Source organism: Anolis sagrei, chromosome 5 (genome assembly GCF_037176765.1).
Source record: "Anolis sagrei isolate rAnoSag1 chromosome 5, rAnoSag1.mat, whole genome shotgun sequence".
Taxonomy (NCBI): domain Eukaryota; kingdom Metazoa; phylum Chordata; class Lepidosauria; order Squamata; family Dactyloidae; genus Anolis; species Anolis sagrei.
Window position 1 is genome coordinate 90,907,448 of NC_090025.1, and position 25,714 is coordinate 90,933,161.

The 25,714-nt window shown below is 41.0% G+C and overlaps 1 protein-coding gene and 1 long non-coding RNA gene across 2 annotated transcripts in view; both read right to left on the bottom strand.

The window, feature by feature from the left end:
- LMNTD1 (lamin tail domain containing 1) overlaps positions 1–417 on the bottom strand; it is a 66,785-nt gene extending 66,368 nt beyond the window's left edge. The window contains exon 1 of the mRNA XM_060778259.2: positions 219–417. Coding sequence (XP_060634242.1) covers positions 219–277 — 59 coding nt within the window. The 5' untranslated portion in view covers positions 278–417. The remainder of the gene's footprint in view (positions 1–218) is intronic.
- Positions 418–13,853: 13,436 nt separating this feature from the next.
- Positions 13,854–25,714, bottom strand: part of LOC132777219 (uncharacterized) — a 57,727-nt gene continuing 45,866 nt past the window's right edge. Inside the window, exons 2-3 of the long non-coding RNA XR_010910023.1 lie at positions 21,904–22,019; positions 13,854–14,132 (exon numbers count right to left, since the gene is read on the bottom strand). This is a non-coding gene — a long non-coding RNA (uncharacterized lncRNA). The remainder of the gene's footprint in view (positions 14,133–21,903; positions 22,020–25,714) is intronic.

The window sequence follows — 25,714 nt, forward strand, 5'->3', positions numbered from 1 at the left end:
TAAGATAACATCTGTAGCTTCTGTCTTTCTTTTGCATTGTGACATTCCAGGGAGGAATAAGTATTTCTTTTTAAAAAAAAGAATGTTCAAAATTCACAATCTCTCCATAACTTAGACAGCAAACATAAAGTTATACAGTAAGAGGGCTGACATTATCTCTTACAGTCATGGTTCCATAAATATTCCTATCTCTGCCCTCTTCTACATTGTGACTGTACCTGGATGCTGAAGAGTTGTAATATTCAGATGGAATAGGTTGCCTTTCTACTTTTTCCATTGGCGAAGCATCTGCACCAGTCTTCTTGGACCCAGAGAATAATGATCTGACATAGTCCTGACCTTGTCCAAGTACATCACTTCCAATATTAGAGGTGCTGGAGCAAGGAGTATATTGTTTTTGTAGTAACAAGCTGTCACTTCTGGGAGCTGGTAAGCAAAGGAGCAACAATGTGCAGAAATATATATTTTTTAAAAGAGGCTAACATTCAGAACCTATGAAGGAAATCAATTTGCATAATTTCATTGACATTCTTTGGGCTTAGTAGTTGGTGTGAAATGGTGCTCCCTCCTCCCCGGCACAAATCTATGGTGATAAAATAAGACACAGCTGGTAAAGTGAATATTTACCTGCTGACATGCAGATTTATTGCCTTGCTGGAATTACCTTCAGTAATAAATTGAACCATCAGTGGAATCGCTATTACTATGAAATCTATTGAGCCCTCTTCTCCCTACAGAATGACTGTGCTAATGTCCCCTGATAAGACTTCTATTATTCCTTTACACCCTATCCTTTTATTATTTCCTAACCACCAGGGCCTGCAGTAATAATAATAATAATAATAATCATCATCATCATCATCTTTATTTATACCCCGCCACCATCTTCCCCAACGGGGATCTGGAGCGGTTACATGGGGCCAAGCCCGAACAACAAATTACAATACAAAAATACAAACTGCAGTAAAATAAACAACATAACATTAAAGTATAAAACATCAAAGCATATAAACAATATACACAGGACATAGAGACCAAACATAATGACAGAGGGAGGGCCGCATGTACATAAAATAATTTTAAAAACTCAGGGTGAGATAAAGGGGCAGAACTATTTGTAAGGGAGAACTCATAGAGAGACAGAGAAATAAGCAAGCCTCCATTATTATTATTATTATTATTATTATTATTATTATTATTAACTTTATTTGTACCCCGCTAGCATCTCCCGAGGGACTTGATGCGGCTTACACAGGCCGAAGCCACAGAACACAATACAGTAAAAAACATAACACAGCAATAAACAAAGCAAATCAAAATAGTTAAGCAGAATAACAACAACAGTGACAATACGTCAGGACACTTTAAAAACTGGGCCGGCCAGAGCAATGGGGTCCATACATTGGGGCAGGGGGAACCTCTGGGACAAGAACGTTGAGGGAGCAATAACATAAAATGATGTGACTACTCTCCGAAAGCGCAATGGCAGAGCCAGGTCTTGAGACTCTTTTTAAAGGTTTCTAAAGTAGGGGCTTTCCTAATCTCTCCGGGCAATGAGTTCCAGAGTCGAGGGGCCACAAAGGAAAAGGCTCTCTCCCTTGTACTCACAAGGCAAGCCTGAGAAACTGGTAAGGGTGAAAGGAGGGCCTCCCCCGAAGATCGAAGGGTTCGGGCTGGTTCATGGAGAGAGATACGGTCACGAAAGTAGGCGGGTCCCAAACCGTTTAGGGCTTTATAGGTCAAAACCTGTACCTTGAATTAGGACTGGAAAATGAATGGCAACCAATTGAGCTCCTTAAACAGGGGGGTTGACCGCTCCCCTGTAGGGAGCCCCTGTTATTAATCTGGCTGCTGACTGTTGGACAAGTTGTAATTTCCGGGCCGTCTTCAGGGGTAGCCCCACGTAGAGAGAGCGAATAGCTAGATAGGCAGTTTTGCCTTGGGAAACTGACAGATCTACATAACAAATATCTGAATAACTCATGATGTTTGATATAGAGGTAATATAGAGCAAAACTGGACAATAATTTTAAACAACACTTTTAAGATAGTTGTGAACTATACTTTAGGGCAAAGCTTTCCAAACATTTCATGGAGTGAGAAAGGTGGGGTATAAGTACAGTAAATAAAATAATTTCATTTTACTAGCAAATTTCAGGTTAAACCAACGTTTTATAACAATGCCTTCCTTATAAAATATACAGACACATACAGAACAATGGGGACTTGAGCTATCTCATGAAAACCTTTCATTTATATTTTTAAAAATATATGATGCATCAGATAATAACATACATTTCCAAGATTTATATTGTTCATGAGGACGTTCATGCTACACACCTACACGCTGCAGTTGACACACTAATGTGTAACGACACACAAATGGGAAAGTTCTGCTGTAGGGCAACAGCAAGCAAAATATAGAAAAGCTGGGGGTGGGGTGGGTGAGACAAAGTTTGAAAACAAAGTATGAAAACACAAAGTTTGCATTCATATCCAGCAAGACAAGCCAGTGCCTTCTGGGTATTCTTTGTGCATTCAGAGAAACTATGTTGTGAAAAACTATAATATCCCAGGGAAAGGTTTTGAGGCCCAAACAACCCTTGAACAGTCCTGATTTGGCAGGGACAGTCATGATTAATCCAATGACATTCAATGCCAATGTGATTTTCCTGCTTCCAAGGTCTCTTCCAACTCAATGATTCTATGATCCCACTTTTTTAGTTACTTTTAAATTGTTCAATTTTTCCTTTCCTTTTCTCACTGCCCCTCTTTGTCCTTTGTCTATTTCAGTTGCTGCATATAGAGCAAAATCAAACGGCTCTAGTCTTGCCCATAATAACTTTTGATACCTTGACCATGGCTATGTGTATCCTTGTTGTCATATGCATAAAGTGCAAAGGAACAAAAGTATTAATGTGGTTAAGTAACTGACAAAACAAAAATCATATTTTTTCTGTTAATTTTCTGTAACCTCAGAACCAAATATTGTTTCTCCCAATTATTTTTATTGAATTTTGACATTTTAAAAAGAACAAACACAGGCATTAAAACAAGAAACAAATAAAATAATTCAACACAAAAAATAACCCCACCCAATTACTCCCCAACCCTGCCAACTAAAACCAAATTCCACTCCCATCTTTCTTAAAAAATAAAATAGAAAATATTTTAATAGAAAAATTTAAAAACAGGACTGATTTTCCTCTCCTCAAGCAAAGGTAACAATCTGACTGTTATATCACATATACTTCTTACTCTAATTAATTGCATTTTAGCTCCTGCTAAATATAAACCAATATATTTCAAATTAATACATAATCACGAGTTATTTATTTATTTACTAAATTTGTACCCCACCCTTCTCACCCTGAAGGGGACCCAAGGAGGCTTTACACATAGGCAACTTTTCAATGCCATAAAAAACATGCAATTAAAATATAAATTTAAATTAAAACTGTAAATTAAAACATTTAAACATTATAATATTCATTTCAACAGTTTATCCATTTTAAGTAAAGTTCATATTCTTGTAAATTTATCTTTAGTTTATCACACACCAAGAGCATTAGCAACCTCCAGATGGAACAAACACGGAAACTTCCCATCTCATGCACAAGCTGTGGCATGTTCAGCTTTTTCACACTACAATTACTCAATTACATCTGCCCCAAGTGTACACAGATCACTCGCATGGAACACAGGATACGACAACTCGAGGACCGTATTAAGACCCTTAAGGACATTCAGGAACTTGAGCTCTTCTTAGACACCACTCACCACACTGGCCTAGACACGCAGCCCATATCACACCAACATTACGGGGAGGCTCAACAGAACAGCACCTCAGATGTGGACAACCCTCAGGCTTGGAGAAATGTCACCCTTAGAAGGACACATAGGACCCAGAAGCCTCCTCAGAATACCTCCGCTCAGCTGCAGTTACACAATAGATTCCAAATTCTCACACAACTAGCACCTGACCAAGAAACACAACATATTGGGGAAGACCAGAATGGCTTAGATACTGATCAGTGGCTCATCCTTGATCAGTGTGCGGGGGATAGCCCTGACAGGGACAACACTTCACAACATTCACACTTGCACAATCCTGCAGGTGTACCATCCCCAACCATAGACCAGGAGCAACAGGAACACATACAGGAGAACCATAGGCTCTCGGACGAATCTCAATGGATTGTCCTTGACGAATGCACCGGGGATGTCGAGGAGGAGGACAACACTTTTCACCTACACAATTCACACCAACAGGATCACTTTTCTGGAGACCTACACACTACATTGCACAAAAGGGGCGCTGTCATTCCTGAAAGTAAACAGGTCTTGGTAGTAGGCGACTCCCTCCTTAGAGGAACGGAAGCTGTCATTTCCAGACCAGATGGGATGGCTCGAGAAATATGCTGCCTACTGGGGGCAAAAATACACCATATCACTCAGAGGCTCACCAGGCTCCTCAAGCCCTATCACCGTCCTCCCCTCATGTTGATTCATGTAGGAACCAATGATACTGCAAGGCATACGTTTCAAAAGATCACAAATGATTTTCGAGCTCTAGGAGCAATGCTAAAAGAATGTAATGTACAGGTGGTCTTTTCATCCCTCCTCCCTGTTGTAAGACACGGACCCACAAGAGCCAGAAAAATAGTACAGGTCAATGACTGGCTTAGAAAATGGTGTCAGGAGGAACGCTTTGGCTTCCTCGACCATGGCCTGCTATTCCAGGAGGATGGCCTACTGGCAAGGGATGGGGTGCATCTCACACAAGTAGGAAAACACTTTTTTGCTCACAGACTCGCAAACCTCATTAGACGCACTTTAAACTAGGTCCACCGGGGGAGGGGGACAACAGTCTTGCGAACACTACTTTACCCATAATGTCTGGGAATCGCCAGAAGGCTAAACGGAGGGCTGCACAAACACAACAAGGACCACGTACCAAAAGCACAATAATCCCAATTAAACAGCTCAAGGGAAGATCCCAGGGGCTCACATGTCTTTACACTAATGCACAGAGCATGGGAAATAAACAAGACGAACTCCAACTTCTAGCACAACACCACAAATATGATATCATAGCCATCACTGAAACCTGGTGGGATGACTCCTATCGCTGGAATGTAGATATCGAGGGGTATAACCTCTTTCACAGAAACCGAACAAAGGGGAGAGGAGGCGGAGTAGCCTTATATGTCAAAAACTCTTATGCTGCAGAAGAAATTCAAGACAGCAATCTGGGAAACCAGCTTGAAATCATCTGGATAAGAATCAAGGGAACTGGGACTCAAAAAGATGTCGTTGTAGGCGTCTACTACAGACCCCCAAGCCAGGAGGAAGATCTTGATGAAGTCTTCTGCCAACAGTTGACCAAACAGGCACAGAAAAGAGATGTAGTAGTCATGGGCGATTTCAACTATCCCGATATTTGCTGGAAAACAAACTCGGCCAAGAGTACAAGGTCCAACAAATTCCTCGCTTGCCTTGCAGACAATTTCATGGTCCAGAAGGTAGAAGAGGCAACAAGGGGATTGGCTACTCTTGATCTCATCCTAACAAATGCGGAGGACCTGATAGATGCGGTTGAAGTGGTAGGATCCTTAGGGGCAAGTGACCATGTGCTCCTGCAATTTGAGGTACAAAGGAAGGCCGAAACTAAGACAAGTCAAACCCGCATTTTGGACTTTAGGAGAGCTGATTTCCAAAAAATGAAGGAAACGCTGAGCAGCATTCCGTGGACACAGATACTAAAAGACAAGGGAGCTACGGATGGATGGGAACTTCTCAAGAGTGAAATACTCAAGGCGCAATTGCAAACCGTGCCAACAAAGAGAAAAAATAGGACAAGTGCAAAGAAGCCAGAATGGATGTCCAAAGAACTTCTAACTGTGCTAAGACACAAAAGAGACATGCACAAGAAGTGGAAAAAGGGAGAAATCACCAAAGAAGAATTCAAACAAATAGCCAACACCTGTAGGGAAAAGGTCCGCAAAGCTAAAGCAAAAAACGAGCTCAGACTTGCCAGGGACATTAAAAACAATAAAAAGGGCTTCTATTCTTATGTCAGTAGAAAAAGGAAAAACAAGGAGGCGATAGGACCTCTTCGAGGAGAAGATGGGGCAATGCTGACAGGGGATAGGGAAAAGGCAGAACTACTTAATGCCTTCTTTGCCTCGGTCTTCTCACAAAAAGAGAGTCTTCAACCTCAGCAAGATGGAGTGGATGAGGGATTGGAGGACATCCAACCCCAAATTGGGAAAGAAGTCGTCCAGGAATACCTGGCCGCTCTTAATGAGTTCAAGTCCCCAGGACCAGATCAACTACACCCAAGAGTATTGAAGGAACTAGCGGAAGTCATTTCGGAACCATTGGCAACCATCTTTGAGAGTTCTTGGAGAACGGGAGAAGTTCCAGCAGATTGGAGGAGGGCCAATGTGGTCCCAATCTTCAAGAAGGGAAAAAAGGACGACCCAAACAACTACCGTCCGGTCAGCCTCACGTCGATACCGGGCAAGATTCTGGAAAAGATTGTTAAGGAAGTGGCCTGCAAACACTTAGAAACAAATGCAGTCATCGCTAATAGTCAACATGGATTTATCAAAAACAAGTCATGCCAGACTAATCTGATCTCTTTCTTCGATAGAGCTACAAGCTGGGTAGATGCGGGGAATGCCGTGGATGTAGCGTACCTGGATTTCAGTAAGGCCTTCGACAAGGTCCCCCATGACCTTCTGGCAAGGAAACTAGTCCAATGTGGGTTAGGCAAAACTACGGTGAGGTGGATCTGTAATTGGTTAAGTGGACGAACACAGCGAGTGCTCACTAATGCTTCCTCTTCATCTTGGAAAGAAGTGACGAGCGGAGTGCCGCAGGGTTCCGTCCTGGGCCCGGTCCTGTTCAACATCTTTATTAATGACTTAGATGAAGGGCTAGAAGGCATGGTCATCAAGTTTGCAGACGACACCAAATTGGGAGGGATAGCCAATAGTCCAGAGGACAGGAGCAGAATTCAAAACGATCTTGACAGATTAGAGAGATGGGCCAAAACTAACAAAATGAAGTTCAACAGTGACAAATGCAAGATACTCCACTTTGGCAGAAAAAATGAGATGCAAAGATACAGAATGGGGGACGCCTGGCTCGAGAGCAGTACGTGTGAAAAAGATCTTGGAGTCCTCGTGGACAACAAGTTAAACATGAGCCAACAATGTGATGTGGCGGCAAAAAAAGCCAATGGGATTTTGGCCTGCATCAATAGGAGCATAGTGTCTAGATCTAAGGAAGTAATGCTACCCCTCTATTCTGCTTTGGTTAGACCACATCTGGAATATTGTGTCCAATTCTGGGCACCACAATTCAAGAGAGATATTGACAAGCTGGAAAGTGTCCAGAGGAGGGCGACTAAAATGATCAAGGGTCTGGAGAACAAGCCCTATGAGGAGCGGCTTAGGGAACTGGGCATGTTTAGCCTGAAGAAGAGAAGGCTGAGAGGAGATATGATAGCCATGTATAAATATGTGAGAGGAAGCCACAGGGAGGAGGGAGCTAGCTTGTTTTCTGCTTCCTTGGAGACTAGGACACGGAACAATGGCTTCAAACTACAAGAAAGGAGATTCCATCTGAACATTAGGAAGAACTTCCTGACTGTGAGAGCCGTTCAGCAGTGGAACTCTCTGCCCCGGAGTGTGGTGGAGGCTCCTTCCTTGGAAGCTTTTAAACAGAGGCTGGATGGCCATCTGTCAGGGGTGATTTGAATGCAATATTCCTGCTTCTTGGCAGGGGGTTGGACTGGATGGCCCATGAGGTCTCTTCCAACTCTTTGATTCTATGATTCTATGATTCATCTCAATATCCCCCTTCAAGTTTTATTTCCTTTTAATTTAAATTAAATTAAATTTTAATTTTAATTTAAAGTCTGACTTGGCCACGGTGGTCCATGCTCTGGTTACATCCTGTATAGACTACTGCAATACTCTCTACGTGGGGTTGCCTCTGAAGACTGCCCGGAAGCTGCAATTAGTCCAACGAGTGGCAGCCAGATTACTAACAGGAGCGGGGTACAGGGAGCATACCTGTTGCACCAGCTCCACTGGCTGCCAATTAGCTTCCGATCACAATTCAAAGTGCTGGTGTTGACCTATAAATCCCTAAACGACTCCGGCCCAGTTTACCTATCCGAACGGATTCTCCCTTATGAACCATCAAGGTTGTTAAGATCTTCTGGAGGGGCCCTGCTCTCGGTCCCACCACCTTCGCAATCGCATCTGGTGGGGACGAGGGACAGGGCCTTCTCGGTGGTGGTCCCTCAGCTCTGGAACTCTTTCCCATTGGAGATTAGAACTGCCTCTTCCCTCCTGACCTCTAAAGAAAGTTGGTGAAAACCTGGCTCTGGAATCTGGCATTTGATGAGTGAGTCAATAACTCTTGACCACACGGATGGATGGGGATGAATAGTGATTTTATTCTGACGACTTGGCCTTATGTAATTATATGATTGTTTTTTAATGTGTTTTATATTAGTGTATTATTGGATGTGATGTTTTAAACTATTGTGTGTGAATTCCTCTGTTGTAAACCAGCCTGAGTCCCTCGTTGGAGGTGAGAAGACCGGTACATAAAAGTTCTAAATAAATAAATAAATAAATAAATCAATAAATCTTCTTATACGAACTATTTATTGAATTTCAGAAATCTTTTTCTATTTATAACCCATCCGGAGTCCCCTCAGGGAGATAGGGAGGGTTATAAATAAAGTATTACTACTACTACTATCATCACCATCATCATCGTTTCTTATTGTCTTTTCCCTTTCATTCTCAATGTTTTATTTCTCCAATCCATCCCTACCTAAACTGCCAAAATTCTCAGTTTATTTATTCCAGTCCATTTTAAACAATTCCTCTTGTGTCTGGGCCACCACTTAGATAGGGAATTCTCTATTTAAGCTTGACATGTTTCTCATTTCTAATTAGAAACATGTCAAGCTTAATCTAATTGGATTCTTATGCATTTTGTGCAGGCTTTCTCTTGCTATTTGCATGAAGCTTGCATACTCACACAACATATCACCTTTGGTTTTTTGTAGTTTTTTTTTGTTTTTTTCTCAATCTGAAGAAAAGCCTGTATTCATTCCTCTGATTCAATCACAGCTACATACATAGTCTGCAAACCCCTTGACATTTCAAGCTGTCTATGGGGGCCTGTTTGCTTGTTTTACTCCAATTTTGTTGTTGTTTCTTCCCTTGGTGTCAGCTGTTACCCTTCATCAATCTGTTGTAGTGCTCTTAACCTTTGCCTGAATTATGTTATATCTTTTGTATAAGTATTTAAGTCTTGTTTAATTCTAGCTGTGGTTTGAGTTAGCTCTTTTTAAATTCCTGTGTCAATAATAGCATTAGAAATGCTGCCATTATCCCTGTGTTTCATAGGCAGAAAGGTAGTGAGAGAAGGTAGTGGAATTTTACTTTCCACCAGCAAACATTAGAAATTATAACCTATTACAACTGGTTCATCTTTTCTTGGAACATTAGTTACAGTCTTTATAGTTCACAGTGTATTATTATTATTATTATTAATAATAATAATAATAAAAAACTTTATTTATACCCCGCTACCATCTCTCCATGGGACTCGGTGCGGCTTACATGAGGCCAAGCCCGCAATACATCAATACAAGCAATAACAGACACAATACAAGGCAATTAAAATAAATCTCATACACAAATAGCATACACATTAAACAAAGTACAGTGCATATTTAAAATCTATGGCTGGGCCAAATGTAATTGAAGTTTAAAAAAAATAAAAATAAATAAATATTAGCCTTGGGTTGTCTAGATGTGTCTTCAAATTACTAATCAATTACTACTACTACTACTACTATTAATAATAATAATAATCTTAATTTATACCCCGCCACCATCTCCCCGATGGGGACTCGGAGCGGCTTACATGGGGCCAAGCCCGAACAACATATTACATCAAAATAAAACCAAAACATAAACAACAAGCAACATCATCAAAATTACATGGAAAAAATAAAATAACAAAATAGCATTACAATAAACAATAAACACAGTTGCAGTAAACAGTGGCGGGCCACATGTACAAGATAAAATGTTAAAAACTTGGATGAGATAAAAATAGGAGCAAATTATTTGCAGGGAGCTCATAAAGATACACAGGGTTGTGAAACTAAACTTCCCATTTTTTGGGGGGGGGGGTGTGTACTCCAGTGACAGAAGCGATAAGGGGAGCAATAGTGTCGTGCTGTGCACATACTCGCCAAAGGGGCAGTGGAAGAGCCAGGTTTTAAGGTTCTTTTTAAACGTTTCTAGTGTAGGGGCTTTCCTGATCTCTCCAGGTCAACCTCTGACCTCACAATCTCTGAGGATGCTTGCCATAGATGCAGGCGAAACGTCGAGAGAATGCTTCTAGAACATGTCCATGTAGACCGAAAAACCTACAACAATCCAGTGATTCCAGCCATGAAAGCCTTCGACAATACTAATACATTGTTTTTCAACTCACAGTTAGCTCAGTTGTTACCCCTCTATGGCAGCCAAAAATGAAAGGAGAGGAGAGGTAGTTCTAAGTCAGCTACCAAGCTTGCTCTTAAATGCTGTAGCTGAATTTAGACATAGATAATGAGAAGCAGAAATCTTGCTTTCACTTGAGGAGGTTCCAAATGTTCACTTGTAAATTGTTTTATAATACCATTGGGAAGGCCTTTTTCCTTGGAGTTTCATCAGCTTTATAGCTAAGGTGAATACTGAAGAGGAGCTAAGATCTGGCTACCCGAGCTGCAGTCTTTTCTGTGACTGGTACTCCCTGTAGGACTTGTGGATGGACAATCCTCTGTCTTCTTTTATACTTAAAATGTATAAAGTGCTCAGACAAATAGAAGCACAATACTCTGGATAGTAAACCTGCTCCTGGCAAATGACTATATGTCACCTCTGAATAGGATTGTGTGTGTTTGCATGTGAGAGAAGAAGAGAGGTTGGTTGAGGGTGTATGGCGAGTGCTACTGCAGGTTGTGGCTTTGAATTATTGCCAATTGGAAGCCGCACTGAGTCCCCCTAGGGGTTGAGAAGGGGGGGGGGGTAAAAATGTTCAAAATAAATATAATTAATTAATTAATTAATTAATAGGCTGTGAAATCTGTACAAGATGAGCACTATTCCAAATGGGATTTGGTAGCCAAAATCCAGCACTCATCGTCATATTGAAAAAGACAGAGTAATTGGGCACTTCATGCAGGAACAGGTATACATCTGAGCAAAAGAACTCACCTGTTGAACAGCCAACAAAAATGCCAGCATTTGTCCTACTGAGGTCTGGGAATCCACCAAAAGGAGCAAAATAACAAAATATAACATATCCTAAATTGGATCATTCGGTTTTATTGGATGGAGTAGGATAAGGAGAAGATCTAGAATTAATCTCATGGATTTGGATTAAATACTCACTGGGTGCCCCATTAATTAATCCCAGAAAATTGTGTACACTCAGCTGGTGAAAAGTAATTAAGGATCAAACTTAGAGACTATGTCTTCAGCAACATGCACTGACTTTATGCCCTGAGAGTGCCCAGTCCATAGTAGATGTTTAATATGGAATGTTTTGGTTCCTTACTTTTAATGAGCACCTACACAATAACTTAACCCATTCATTTTCAACCTATTATCTTATTTGTCTTGTTCCCATTGCTTTTCAGATTACATTGTATTGTCACAAATAGTGACACATCAGTAAGCAGCCTATCAGAAGTCAGGATATGTTCCTTATAATACTTGTGATAACAGCTTGTGACTCTGACTGTTTTTAATCTTATAATTAGTATGTATATATACGGGGGGGGGGGGAGGGAGAGGGATGTAGAACACTATAACATCACAAGGCTTAAAACAATATTAATTTTCTAAAATTATTTTAAAGAAATTTATTTAGTTAGTTAGTTATTTATTATTCGAACTTATATGCCGCTACTCCCCTGGGGCTCGGAGCGGCTTACAAGAACAGGCTAAAATCTAACACAATTTAAAAACAATTTAAAACAATTTAAAAACAGCAATATTAAAAGTCAAAGGCCTGTCGAAACAGATATGTCTTACATGCCCTGCGGAAAGCTGATAAGTCCTGCAAGGCACGGACTTCAGATAGCAGAATATTCCAGAGCGATGGTGCCACTGCTGTAAAGGCTCTGTGTCTGGTTGCTGTTAGACACAAGGTCTTGACATTGGGAATTTCCAACAAATCTTGGTCCTCAGACCGGAGGGATCTCTGGGGTTGGTAGGGGGTGAGGCGATCCCTCAGGTACATCGGCCCCAGACCATGCAAGGCCTTAAAGGTGAGTACCATCACTTTGAAATTGGTAACCAGTGCAGCTGCTGTAAGATTGGTGTTATGTGGCATCTCATCGGAATTCCCGCAAGAAGCCGAGCAGCTGCATTTTGTACCAACTTGAGCTTGACAGAGGAAGGCCAATGTAGAGGGCGTTACAGTAGTCCAGTCTTGAGATGACCGTAGCCTGGATCACCGTAGCTAGGTTGTCCCTGGACAGGTAGGGGGCCAGCCGTCTAGCCTGCCGCAGATGAAAAAACGCGGTTCTGCTAACGGCGGAAACCTGGGCCTCCATCGTCAGCAAAAGGACTCCCAGACTCTTTACCAATGATGACGGGCATAGGTAGGTAGGGCGACAGGGTAGGTAGCTGGATATCCCCACTGCCCAGTTGACCCAGCCATAGGATCTCCGTCTTTGCTGGATTCACCCTCAACCTGCTGGCACGCAGCCATCCAGTAACGGCCTCGAGGCACTGATGGAAACAATCGGGTACAGAGTCCGGTCGGCCTTCCATCTTCAGCACCAGCTGAGTGTCATCAACGTACTGGTAACACTCAAGCCCAAAATCTCGAACCAGCTGAGCAAGTGGTCGCATATAAATGTTAAACAACAGAGGGGAGAGAATGGCCCCCTGAGGAACCCCACAAGATAGAGGGGACCTCTCAGAGACCAGGCCTCCCCTCTCCACTCGCTGTCAATGGTTGTGAAGAAAGGAGGGCAGCCAATTTAAAGCTGTCCCCCTGACTCCAACAGCAGCAAGGCGATGGATCCTCTCTTATCATCAACACTGGTAAAATGGCATTGACTGGATCATTTTAAATCATTTTTAAAATTTCCATTACAATACAAGTTTAACATAATTTGCATTTTTTTAAAAAAACCTTGATCTGAAATTTTTAGTGGTAGCCTACTGAATAAAAAAATAATTTAGATAATATCTTCATTTTGATAAAGTCTGTCCTGCCAAACCATGATAATTTAAGTTTAGAAAATTCTAATAATTTCAAATTGGTTAACTGTATATTCTGTTTTAATAAAATAAACAAACAAATCATTTAAAAAAGTTGTACATACTGCAATGCTACTATAGTAAAAAAAAAAAACAACAACCTAGGAGGCGGAAAAGGAGAACTAAAAAGAGGAAGAGGAAGTGCCAAAAAGAAAAGAAAAGAGAGAACATCCAATGAAATCAACAAAGAACAAGGAGAACTGTCTATATTTTTTAAATGACAGGCAATAAACTCTCCACTTTAATGAGTTCGACACTCATAGTTTCAATTATTTCTGAGCTTGTGCCAAAGCAGCCCCAATATCTGCCTTTCAAGATTTACAATATCTGCCTTTCCTATCCTCAGGAGGTAAGCAGGGGAGCTGTTGGTTGTCTAAACTCTTCACTTTCCCCTCTGTTTTGAAGATGAATGTGCAATGTTCATGCATCAGATATAGAATCCACTTATCACTTGTACCTCAAAACACTGGGAAAGCCCATAATTTCCTGGCCGCTTCATAAGTAGGTTTCCAGTAGTATAAAGAAATTATACATTTACCTAAAGATTTGTCTAGAGTCTGAAGTGATGATATGGGAAATCTGACCATTCTGGAAGATGATTTTCCAGAGAACGAGTTGATGGTTGAGCCAGAATGAGGAAACTGTGAAAACAGTACTTTGTCCGAACATTTGGGTGCAATGCTTGCTTTGTAATCTGAAGAATGTTGAAACTGGAGTGGACATCGAGGGATGCTTGAGATGCAATGTGCTGCTCCCTCAATTCTGTATAGACATAAAAAAACAAAGAGGGTGACTCCACGTCCAACATGTCATTAAAGCAGTACTTGGAAAAATGTTAAAGAAAAAAAAAGAATATGTTTCATTTTTCTGTTCATTGGTGAAACATCTGCAGAGGTGGGAAAGTTGCTTTCATTGTATTACAATTCCCTTGTATTGTTCAAACCAGTGCTTAGAAAAGTTTTCTTAAAACATTAGTAAAATTCCACACATACACTTTACAAAGCTTGGAACATGAAAGCTTTCAAGCATGGAAATATGTTCTTATTTGTTTTTTTAATGATAGCCATTCAATCCAAAACAATGTCACACAAACTGTTTTTTGATATTAACCTGTTGTCCTACTTTTTCAGTTGCTTTATGAATGTCCCACTAAATCAGTGGGATCTATTTACCCATCGCCTCAACACTGTTCAATGAATAGCACATACTTGAATAGTCCTTATTTGTCAAGAACATTCCCATTTAACCCTCTGTCATCCCACTTTTTCAAATGCTTTTTTATCCTTATTTCTTTCTCCCTTTTGCCATTCTCTCCTTTTGTCTGCAGCTTCCTTCAATTGAGGCAAACTGAGTTCCAAATGCAAAAGTAATTTGCACTCAATTCAGCAGGGAGAAAAGGAAAGGAGGGCTGGAGAGTTTTGCTTTTCCAGTAGACTTAGGCCCCTTCTACACTGCCATATTATCTCCTTTGAATTGGATTATATGGCAGACGGAGATTTTTCTTTGGAACATTGACTATACCTGCACAGGTTTCTTCCTTAATCTCTTTCTGTTACTTTTCATAAGGACCCTTCTACACTTCCCAAAATCTCTGGAGAAAGTGGGTTAAAATAATTTGCCTCCTCCTGACTTTCAGTCCTCCCTCCAACCCAACCCTCCAAACCCCCTCCACACCCCCATTTCCCCCCAAAAAACTTACTGGAAGAGCCTGCTGGCAGCACAGGATCCTCTGCACAGTACTCCTCGTGCTAGAAAATGATGTCAGGAGTTGTGTGTGTGTGTGTGTGTGGGGGGGGGGGGGGAATCCCTGCTCCTACCTCCTGACATGCCATTTTCTCATATCAGGACTACTGTGCAGAGGGCCCTGTACAGCCAGCAGATCCATCCAGTAAGTTTTCTTTTTTTGGGGGGGGGGGGAGAGAATGGGGGCCTGGGGTGCAGGGGATAGGGACCCTCCCGAGTGGGCACTCTCTTGCTCCTTTGGGCTTCAGGAGCCCAAAGAACCAAGATGGCTGGGAGATTGAACCCCTGGACTACAGAAGTAGCCTGGGAGTCAATCCCCACAGGACCCACACTTGGAAAGATGTGGATCTTAGCTTAAGTTCCTAATCTTTCCAGGAGTTTAATTAATGCAGAATAAACTGGGAAAACTCAGTTTTCTCTGCATTAATTAGCTTTTATCTGAGGTATTGTTTGGCCACCTCAGGTAAAAGCAAGACAGGTGTTATATAATAGCTTGTTCAGCCTGTGATTGTGTCTGATATTCATGTTGATATTCATTATGAGAATGAGGATGATGTTCATGAAGAGAATCGGTTCCTAGGCCAGGGTCTGGTGGTTTTGGGGATGAGGGTCTGAATGGAGTTTAAATCACAGGCCAGAGAGGCCTGAGTTGCTGCAAGAGGATTCTCAAGGTCCCGGGCTTGTGAAAGGCCTTTCACTGGAGTTCCCTGGTCAGTTATCTGAGAATGAAGTCGATTTTGAGGTAGCAGGTGCAGGAGTTAGTGATGGGAGTGAGACCTTGAACAGGAAAAGAAGTTTTAGTAAACAGAGGCAGTCCGTGCAGCAATTAAGATGCTCTGCTTGGCTTCAACAGAAGATAGATAGTAAACTGAAACTATGAAATAATCAATTCCTAGCAGTTTTGGATTCAGGGAAGAGTTTATTTGTGAGAGATTATTGCTTCAGTTGAGCCAACGTCAGAATAATGCCAAGTTTCATTCAAGAAGGTCTGCCTAGCTTATGTTTTGCATATGACATATGCTTCTGTATTGTTCATGGAATCAAGTGCCTAGTTTCATGGATTTCCTTGGACTCTTTGTATCAATTGGATTACTTTTTACTGCTTGGGCTACATATATTCCTAACTAAACTGCTTGCTGATTTTACCCAACTGGTGTGGTGTTTAAAGTCAGAGGTGATTTTGCTATGGTGCTCCAGCAGGTCCCAGTATTTCAGGTCAGACTTTAAACACACACGTTTTCCCTCCACAATAGAAGCATCTGGTTTTATTTAAGGGAAAGTGAATCTCTGAGGCTACAGAGGCAATTATTATTATTATTATCATTATTATTATTTTAAAATCTTCCGGTACAGTTAAGGAATTCAAAACAGAAAAATTTTAGAGCATTAAATTCCATTTTATTTACACATACAGTCATTGGAGCTATCCAGTATAAAAGATTACAGAAGGAAGACAAGAAAGCTTGTCTTACAGAAATTAGGCTACATTGGTTGCTACCACACCTTTTAAGATGGATAAATGCAATAAATGCTGAAGCTATCCATAACTAACCAGAGGTAGGATAAATCTGGCACCCAGAATATCTGGGGACAGCGGGGAAATGTGGGATGGCAGCCCATGACCCATGACTGTAAAAGGGGATGAGGAGGTACACTGCCCCATGGTTTCTCCCGCTATCCCCCGGCTTCTGGACCTCCATGTGATGAGATCTCTAAACTGATACTTTTAAAAAGCAAATTGTAAATTGTGCACCCAATAAATTTGACATAATAGTCACATGCAAAACATGAAAAAAATCATAATTTTACTCAGTAAATTGAAGAGTTTAAAAAGTATCGAGTCATCTGTGCCAGAATGAGAAAGTGAAGATTTATGTCCACAGTTTCACATTAATTATTCTTCAAAGTAATGCTCCACACTCAACTTTTACTGTGGGGTTAGCAAGTATATCTAGGATTTTAAAATATGCAACAGGAAGAACGGGGGGGGGGGGGGGGAGTGGAGAGAGGTTTTAATCAGGAACACAGCATGCAAAGAAAAGAAGATTAATCCTTCCTTCTCCACCAGCAGTGACAATGAAAATTATCTTGCTGCCCAATCCTGGCAGATGAGTTGGTCTTAAGGAAAAAAGCTCCCAACGGGTTCCTGTTTCATTCCAAAGGCCAAATGCTGAAGGGTTTGCTTGTGTGCCTGGGGAAAGAAGGGTTTCACATCCTCCCTATTATTATTATTATTATTATTATTATTATTATTATTAATTATTCAGGAAACCTTTTACACTTCATTATTATAATACTATTGATCAACTAGAACTGCTAAAATTTCATCTTATAGAAGCCTGGGATTTGTCATTTAGGGGGGGATATTTAAAGGCACCAGATCCCATCTAATCTTGGAAGCTTAGCAGGGTTAGGTCTTGTTTGTATTTGAATGGGACAGCCAAGTAGCCCTCAAGTAGACTGTTGACAAGCCCATGAATTTCATAGTGTTTCCTTAGGCAAGGAATACTCAGAGATGGTTTGGCCTGTTCCTTTCTCTAAAATGCGGCCCATAGCACCTAATATTCATTGACAGTTTGTCATCCGACTAATAACCAGAACTGAATCTACTTAACTTTCGCGATCAGGTGCTTTTTAAAAAACACACACATTTAGAAGTCTTGACTAGAGAGCTCTGGAGAAAACTGCAGAAATAGGATTCCATATGCAGGCATGGTGGTTAATATGGAGTCATAGTGCTTTAACAGCTTCACCACACTAGAGCATGAATCCACTATAATTCAGTTCCTGTTTCCTGCAGAATTCTGGGGATTGTAGTTTTGAGAGGCCCAGAACTGGCCGAGAGGTTTAAAATCCCTTCCCCTAAACAAGCCTCAGAATTCTGTAGGAGTAGGAAACTAGATTTAAAGTGGATCCATAGTGTGATAAGGTCCTAAGTCTGCACTGTGAAAGGCTCCAGGTGATATATGTATCAAAACCAAAACTTCTTTTAAATTTCTTAAATTTTCTTAAATTCTCTTAAATTTAAGAAATTTTACAGTAAATTATATATGAAAGATGGAATAAAGCAAGAGGAAATTACAGAATATATAGGCCAATTGAAATTACAAAAAATCTCAGAGGAAGTAAGAGAAAAATTGAATAAAGAGATTATGGTAGAAGAAATAGAAAAAGCAATTAACAAAATGGATGCAGACAAGGCTCCAGGCCCTGATGGATTTACAGCAGGATTCTATAAATCAATGAAGAAAACATTTTTACCAATGTTAAAAAAAGGTCTTAAATGAGGCACTATTATATGAAATAATTCGAGAATCGTGGAGCCAAGCGGAAATTGTAATGATACATAAAGAAGGTTCAACCCCAGAGGATATTAAGAATTATAGACCAATCTCCTTATTGAATGTGGCTTATAAAATATTTACTAATATACTGGCGACAAGGTTAAAAGAATTTTTGAATGACTGGATAGGGAGGAACAAACAGGGTTCCTCACAGGAAGATATATGAAGGACAACATTCGCACAGTTTTGGACTTGATAGAATACTTCGAGGTGAATTACCAAAAAGAAGCTGCCATTTTATCAATTGACGCAGAGAAAGCTTTTGACAATCTAAATTGGGACATCCTCAAGATATTGATCCAGGAATTGGACATGGGGGCAAAATTTATAAATGCAATTAATGCCATTTATGACTTGCAAAAAGCAAAAATTTGCATAAACGGCCAATTATCTGAAGAATTTATGATTACAAAAGGAACAAGACAAGGATGTCCATTATTCCCTTTGATTTTCATAATGGCTTTGGAACCATTGATGATGAAAATAAGGGATGACACAAATACTAAAGGAGCAAAAATTGGAAAATATGAATATAAAATTAGAGCCTTTGCAGATGATCTATTGGGAATTGTGGAAGACCCAATAAATAACATACAGAATTGGATTGGAAAAATACAAGAATTTGGAAAGGTGGCAGGCTTCAAAATGAACAAAGGGAAAACTAAAATACTAACTAAGAATGTAGGAAAGGAAAAACAAGAGAAAATTGCATCGACTACGGGAATTGAAATTGTAAAGAAACTAAGATACCTAGGGATTTGGTTGACAGCAAAGAATGGACAACTTGTGAAGAACAATTATGAATTGGCTTGGAATAAAATACAGAAGGATCTCAAGAATTGGAAATTTTTGAAACTATCTTTAGATAGTTTCTAGAATCTCACTAATTAAAATGAATGTACATGAAGAAACACAAAAAGTCTTGAAGAGCATATTCAAAAAGAAACCAGAATATTATCTATTAGGCTTCACAGACTTAGAATTACAATTAGATGAAAATGAAGACAAACTATTTACCTATATTACGACGACGGCGAGAATATCTTTGGCAAAACTATGGAAACAGAATAGTATCCCTACCATAGAAGAATGGTTAGGGAAAATTAGAGAAATAAAAGAGATGGATGGACTAACTTTTTAAAAAAAAATAATACCGGGAATCCGATAAAGAGGACAAATTGGACCCTCTACGACAATTATGAGAAAGAAAGAAGTAAATAAGAGGAACATTTTAATGTGGAAGTAATGGAAATATTGTTAATTTTTGGAGACATAACACCTGATGAGGAGATGAAAGTCAATTCTTTTTTAATTTTAATTTTAATTTTTAACCTTTTTTCCTATTTTTATATTGGATTTTTGATTTCTGGACTCTTGATAGGTTTTTACTTTTTCTTTACTTTTTCTTTTTGAACCTTAGGGGGTGGTGGTGGTGCTTTCTATCTTTTCCTACTGTTCTGTCTTCTTCTAAATATTCAGCCTCTTTCGTTGTAATTTTCAAATATTTCAATAAAAAACTATTTTTAAAAAACCAGAAACTTCTTTTCTAACTAACTTCATATGTCCCTGGACTGTTGAAAATTAGGGACCTTTCTATACTGCCATATAATCCAGATTGAACTGGATTATCTGAGTATACACTACCGCAATCCAGTTCAAAGCAAATAATCTGGATTTTATCTGGCAGTATAGAAGGGGCCTGAGACTTGAGAGAGAGATGTTCAATACCCAGCAAACCATGAAATCCCCATGAGACTAATGTGCAGGCACAGAAGAGGAAGGAAGCTATGAGCTTGAATAAAATGAAGAAGGAAAACATAACTAATATGACAAATGCTGCTAAATATCAGACTGAATACATACTCTCTGCTATATAAATTGACACAGCTAGGAGTATGAATGTAGTTGAAGATGTTTATTCGAGATGAACTCAGAAGAGGAGATCAGGCTACCAAATGATTTAGCTATAGGTAGGGGCACCTGAAGCAATAGGGAAGTTAAGCATTTGCATATAGCATTAATCCCCGAGGGGTGCTCTTGAGGCACCCCCGGGGTGGGGCGAGGGCAGAGGGAGGGGCAAGGCTTCACATATGCCACAGAACACCTGGGCATTCCTGGGGTGGCCCCCCTCCCTCCCTCTCCGTAACTCCCGCCTCACACGCGTGAGGGACGTAACCACCCTCTGACCAATAGTGTCGCCTTCTCCGTCCCACTTGCCAGGGGTCTCGCCATGGAGAAGGCGGGCTTGTGTTGCCTGGGGAGGTCCTTCCTGCACCGGAGTGAGTCTGAGGAGTCCGAGGTGGACTTGCTGCCTTCCCTGTGCCCAGGCATGTAGCTGGGGGGGGGGGGCTTGGGGGGCTTCAGCCCCCCCCCCTGAAATTCTCATGGTGGTTCATGAAAAGGCCTTACTGGTGCATTATTTAAACTGTTATGTTTATTCATATCATGATCTGATCACCATACTCAATATATCTCATATGTATGGGGGTATTGGGGTAACTATGCAAAAGGTTTGCTAAGGTAGACCCTCTTTCACTCAGACTCAGCCCCCCCGAAACAAACTCAGCCCCCCCCCCCGAATCGAAATCCTGGCTACGGGCCTGCCCGTGCCCTTCCCTGGCACTGGAGCCACGGCAGGAGCATTGCCTCAGTGTCAGCAGCAAGGCCAGTTCCCTGGGGGTGCACAAGAAGTGCTCGGGGTTCGGCCCGTGGCACCTCTGAAGGAAGGAGAGCAAGGAGCTGGCCAAGGCCAAGGTCAGCCAGGATGCCCATCCTACTCACCGCACCTCCCGTTCAGCACCTCAGAGCTCAGCACACCCACCAACAGGCCCGGACCTTCCTTGCAAGGACTGTCTCTTCAGGGAGGAAAGAGGAAGGGGGGACTTCCAGGCTTTGCAAGGACCCCCTCTCTATCACTTCAGGGAGGGAGGGGCTTCCAGCTCCAGAGAGCCCGATTCTCTCTTCCTCTTTCTTCATGGACCCATTAAGGCAGGTTTGGGCCAACTTGGGCCCTCCTTCAGGTGTTTTGGACTTCAACTCCCAGAATTCCTTAAGCGGCTGAGGGGGAAAAGGAAGGGGCCTGAGGCTGTTAGGAATGCTGGGTGTTGAAGTCCAAAACCCCTGGAGAGCTTAAGTTGGCCCAGGCTTGCTCTAGATGTGCTTTTCCAAGGCAGCAGCAACTTCTCTTCCTTCGGTAGAATCTCTACCTTTTATTTTTCAGTTATTGGTTTGAGGGGGGGGGGGGGGGGGTTGGCGCCAAAATACTGTTTGCTTACACTTGAAAATTACTTAGGGCTGGCCCTGGCTATAGGTTCCAGAGTTTCAAGGCAAAGATTCTGAGAAAGGTCTGCTTCAGAGTATGGAAACAGCCAAGCAGTTGGGAAGCCCAGTGAAATATGCCACAAAATGTTGCATGCAAAATAACAACCTTTAGGCAACGCACCTACCTATTAACAACATGAAATGTATTTCTCAATGAAATGATTTCTTCATGCAGAGAAGCATTCTTTTCCTCAATCGCATCCAGAGCTTTTATTTTCACTTGAAGATTGCTTTGTAACTTCTATAAAAAAAGGAAGAAAATAAGTATTATGAGTTAAGTATATGATGTGAGATTTTCATATATTTGGAGATTAACATGGTGTATTTGCATTTTCCAAAGCCAAATGGAGTAAAACAGTCCCTTGAAATCTTAATCATTAGATTTGCCGAGACGTTTTGCTCAAGACCTTTAAAACATGGCTTTTGCGTTGTTGCAATGAATATTTTCCTAATTCCCACAATATTACAGCATTTCACAGAAGAAGACTATGAAACATGTGGCCAAGCAACATCAGATTGGGATCAAGATGGTAAAAATTATTAAGGAGGAAGAACAGACAATGCAGTGAGGCTACAGAAATCTGCTTTTGCCTGATCCTACTCATACCAGAAAGATTGTTCCTTCTCTAGCCTTTACCATGCTGAAGACCACTTATGCACTTTGAAAACAATTTGTACCAGTTGAAGTAAGCTGAGTACAAAGAGAAAATGTGAAAGGAAGAGAGGGAAATTGGGACATTTTATGAGCAATAGATAAAGTAGAATGACAGAGGAGTAAATGGAACTGTGCCTATCAAATTGGGACAGTTGGACACAATTCACATCATAATGTTTCATCATGCCTTTCTCCTCCAGACTACCTTCTCCAAATGTGCAAATGCAAGATACTGCATTTAGGTAGAAAAAATGAAATGCAAAGATACAGAATGGGGGATGCCTGGCTCGACAGCAGTACATGGGAAAAAGATCTTGGAGTCCTCATGGACAACGCTAAACATGAGCCAACAATGTCATGCGGCAGCAAAAAAAGCCAATGGGATTTTGGCCTGCATCAATAGGAGCATAATGTCTAGATCTAGAGAAGTAATGCTACTCCTCTATTCTGACTTGGTTAGAGCACATCTAGAATATTGTGTCCAATTCTGGGCACCACAATTGAAGAGAGATATTGACAAGCTGGAATGTGTCCAGAGGAGGGTCTGGAGAACAAGCCCTATGAGGAGCGGCTTAAAGAACTGGACATGTTTAGCCTGAAGAAGAGAAGGATGAGATAGCCATGTATAAATATGTGAGAGGAAGTCATAGGGAGGAGGGAGCAAGATTGTTTTTTGGTGCCCTGGAGACTAGGATGTGGAACAATGGCTTCAAACTATAAGAAAGTAGATTCCATCTGAACATGAGGAAGATCTTCCTGACTGTGAGAGCCTTTCAGCAATGGAACTTTCTGCCCCGGAGTGTGGTAGAGGCGCCTTCTTTGGAAGCTTTTAAACAGAGGTCGGATGGCCATCTGTCGGGGGTACTTTGAATGCAGTTTTCCTGCTTCTTGGCAGGAGGTTGGACTGGATGGCCCATGAGGTCTCTTCCAACTCAATGATGATATGGTTCTGTGATTCTCGTTGCTTTTCCTATGTACCTCTATCAGTGATTCACACCGCCACCAGTCTTTTGTTTTTAATTGTCTATGCTTCATGTGAATTCATGCAAAGAAATGCATTGAGAAATGCAACACTTTAAGTCTGGATGCCCCCACTAATTTGCCAGCCAGTGGTAGAGGAAGGGGATCTGACGTGTGTTTGGTGGTAGTTTCATATCCTTTGGGTCATTTTATTCTTGATAGAAAGTGAAAAACATCACCTAAAGGCAATTGTACACATGACCTTATCAAAAGTGCCTCCACAATTGCCTGTTGCCCCATGCCCCACATTGCTCAGCTCACCCAAGTCCCCATCACACAGGGGGTAGTGTCTGCCATCTGGATTCCCCCTATTGATCCAAGACAACATGGTGTTGCACTCAAATATAGCTCAGCCAAGATGAATCAATCAACTGATTTAAGGTTTATTAAAGAAAGGTGTGTTTATAGAAAAAGCTAGTTCAAAAATACTTTCCAGGGTACAAAATAGAAAACTGTTTCCAGGGTCTACATAAAAGGCAAAAACAGAAGGCCATCCCAAATACTGGCTTCAAAAATCCTTCCAAAATATAGGTTACAGTCATAATACATAGGAAGCCTCCTTTGTTGCTGTGGAGGTGGCATGCACTGCTTCACCTTCCTTTTTATGATGGAGCCCTGCCAGAAGTTGTAGCGCATTGTGGGATGGGAGCCAGCGGACTCTGTCGTAAAAGGATAGGTGAACTGCCGAATTTGCCCCCTTCTGATGAAGTTGCAAGTGCTCTTTCACATGACACAATTATAGTGCTGTATTTGCACTTTTACTGCAATTTATTCCGTCTTATGAAATTCTAGGGCTTGCAGTTTAGGGATGGCACTTAGATTACTCCTCTGGAGAATTCTAGCATCCCATCTGACAACAAACCCTAGGTAGGTAAATCTGAAGCACAATGCCATAATTATGTACTGTGAAAAGGACAGCTGAAATGACTACATGATTGCAACTTGGTCCTTTTTAGTGCCCCAAATTTCTTTTAAAAAATCATCTTTATTGTTGTTGTTTTTTACAAAAAGAAAAAAGGGAAAAAAGAAAGAAGTAAAGACGTATCCAAAAAGGGGGGGAGGGTAGAACAGATCGGGAGGTAGGGGTAAAGGGTGGGTGAGGGAGGTGGGGATAGTACACATAAATAGTGATGAGCCATGGTAGTGACTTCCCATTGAGTCCACAGGGTTACATAGAGAAAAAAAACTTGTTTCTTTTATTCTGTTTATATTTTACAATCACCTTCCCTTTCTGTATTAATTTCTTTTCCTTCAGATACCTTCTCAGCGGTTGCCAGTCAGTCTTCTTCTTGTTATTTTGATCATACACCATATTTGCCAGCATGTCCATGTCCATATATTCCTTACTCTTAAGAATCCAGGATTCAAAAGATGGGAGTTTTTTGTTTTTCTACTTACTTGCTAGAATAGTCCTTGCGGCTGCCATCAAATAGTATAGTAATTTATCATTATTTTTCCCAGGGTCGAAATCTAATAAGTGTAGTAGATAATACTCTGGTTTCATGTCAAATTTAATCTGTAATTTTTTTTCACATGAGCATGTATGCCTTTTCAGAAAGTCTTCACTCTTTTGCATAACCACTAAGTGTGGTAGTAAGAGCCTATTTGTTTTCCACATTTCCAGCAACTATTACTTACACCTCTGTAGTATTTAGCTAATTGCTGGGGAGTTAAGTGCCAACGAAAAAACATTTTTTGCCAGTTCTCTATTATATTAGTTGATTTTGAGTATTTTATTTTCCTTTTCCAGATGACTTCCCATTCTTTTAACAAAATTGAATGTCCGAAGTCTCCTGCCCATTTCATAGAATCATAGAATCATAGAATCGTAGAGTTGGAAGAGACCTCATGGGCCATCCAGTCCAACCCCCCTGCCACGAAGCAGGAATATTGCATTCAAAGCACCCCTGACAGATGGCCATCCAGCCTCTCTTTAAAAGCTTCCAAAGAAGGAGCCTCCACCACACTCCAGGGCAGAGAGTTCCACTGCTGAACGGCTCTCACAGTCAGGAAGTTCTTCCTCATGTTCAGATGGAATCTCCTCTCTTGTAGTTTGAAGCCATTGTTCCTGCATCCTAGTCTTCAAGGAAGCAGAAAACAAGCTTGCTTCCTCCTCCCTGTGGCTTCCCCTCACATATTTATACATGGCTATCATATCTCCTCTCAGCCGTCTCTTCTTCAGGCTCTTCCTGTAGCCTTTGATTATGTTTTGTTTTATTAATTCAATCTCGGTGTCCCATTCTAATAGTTTATGGTATAGT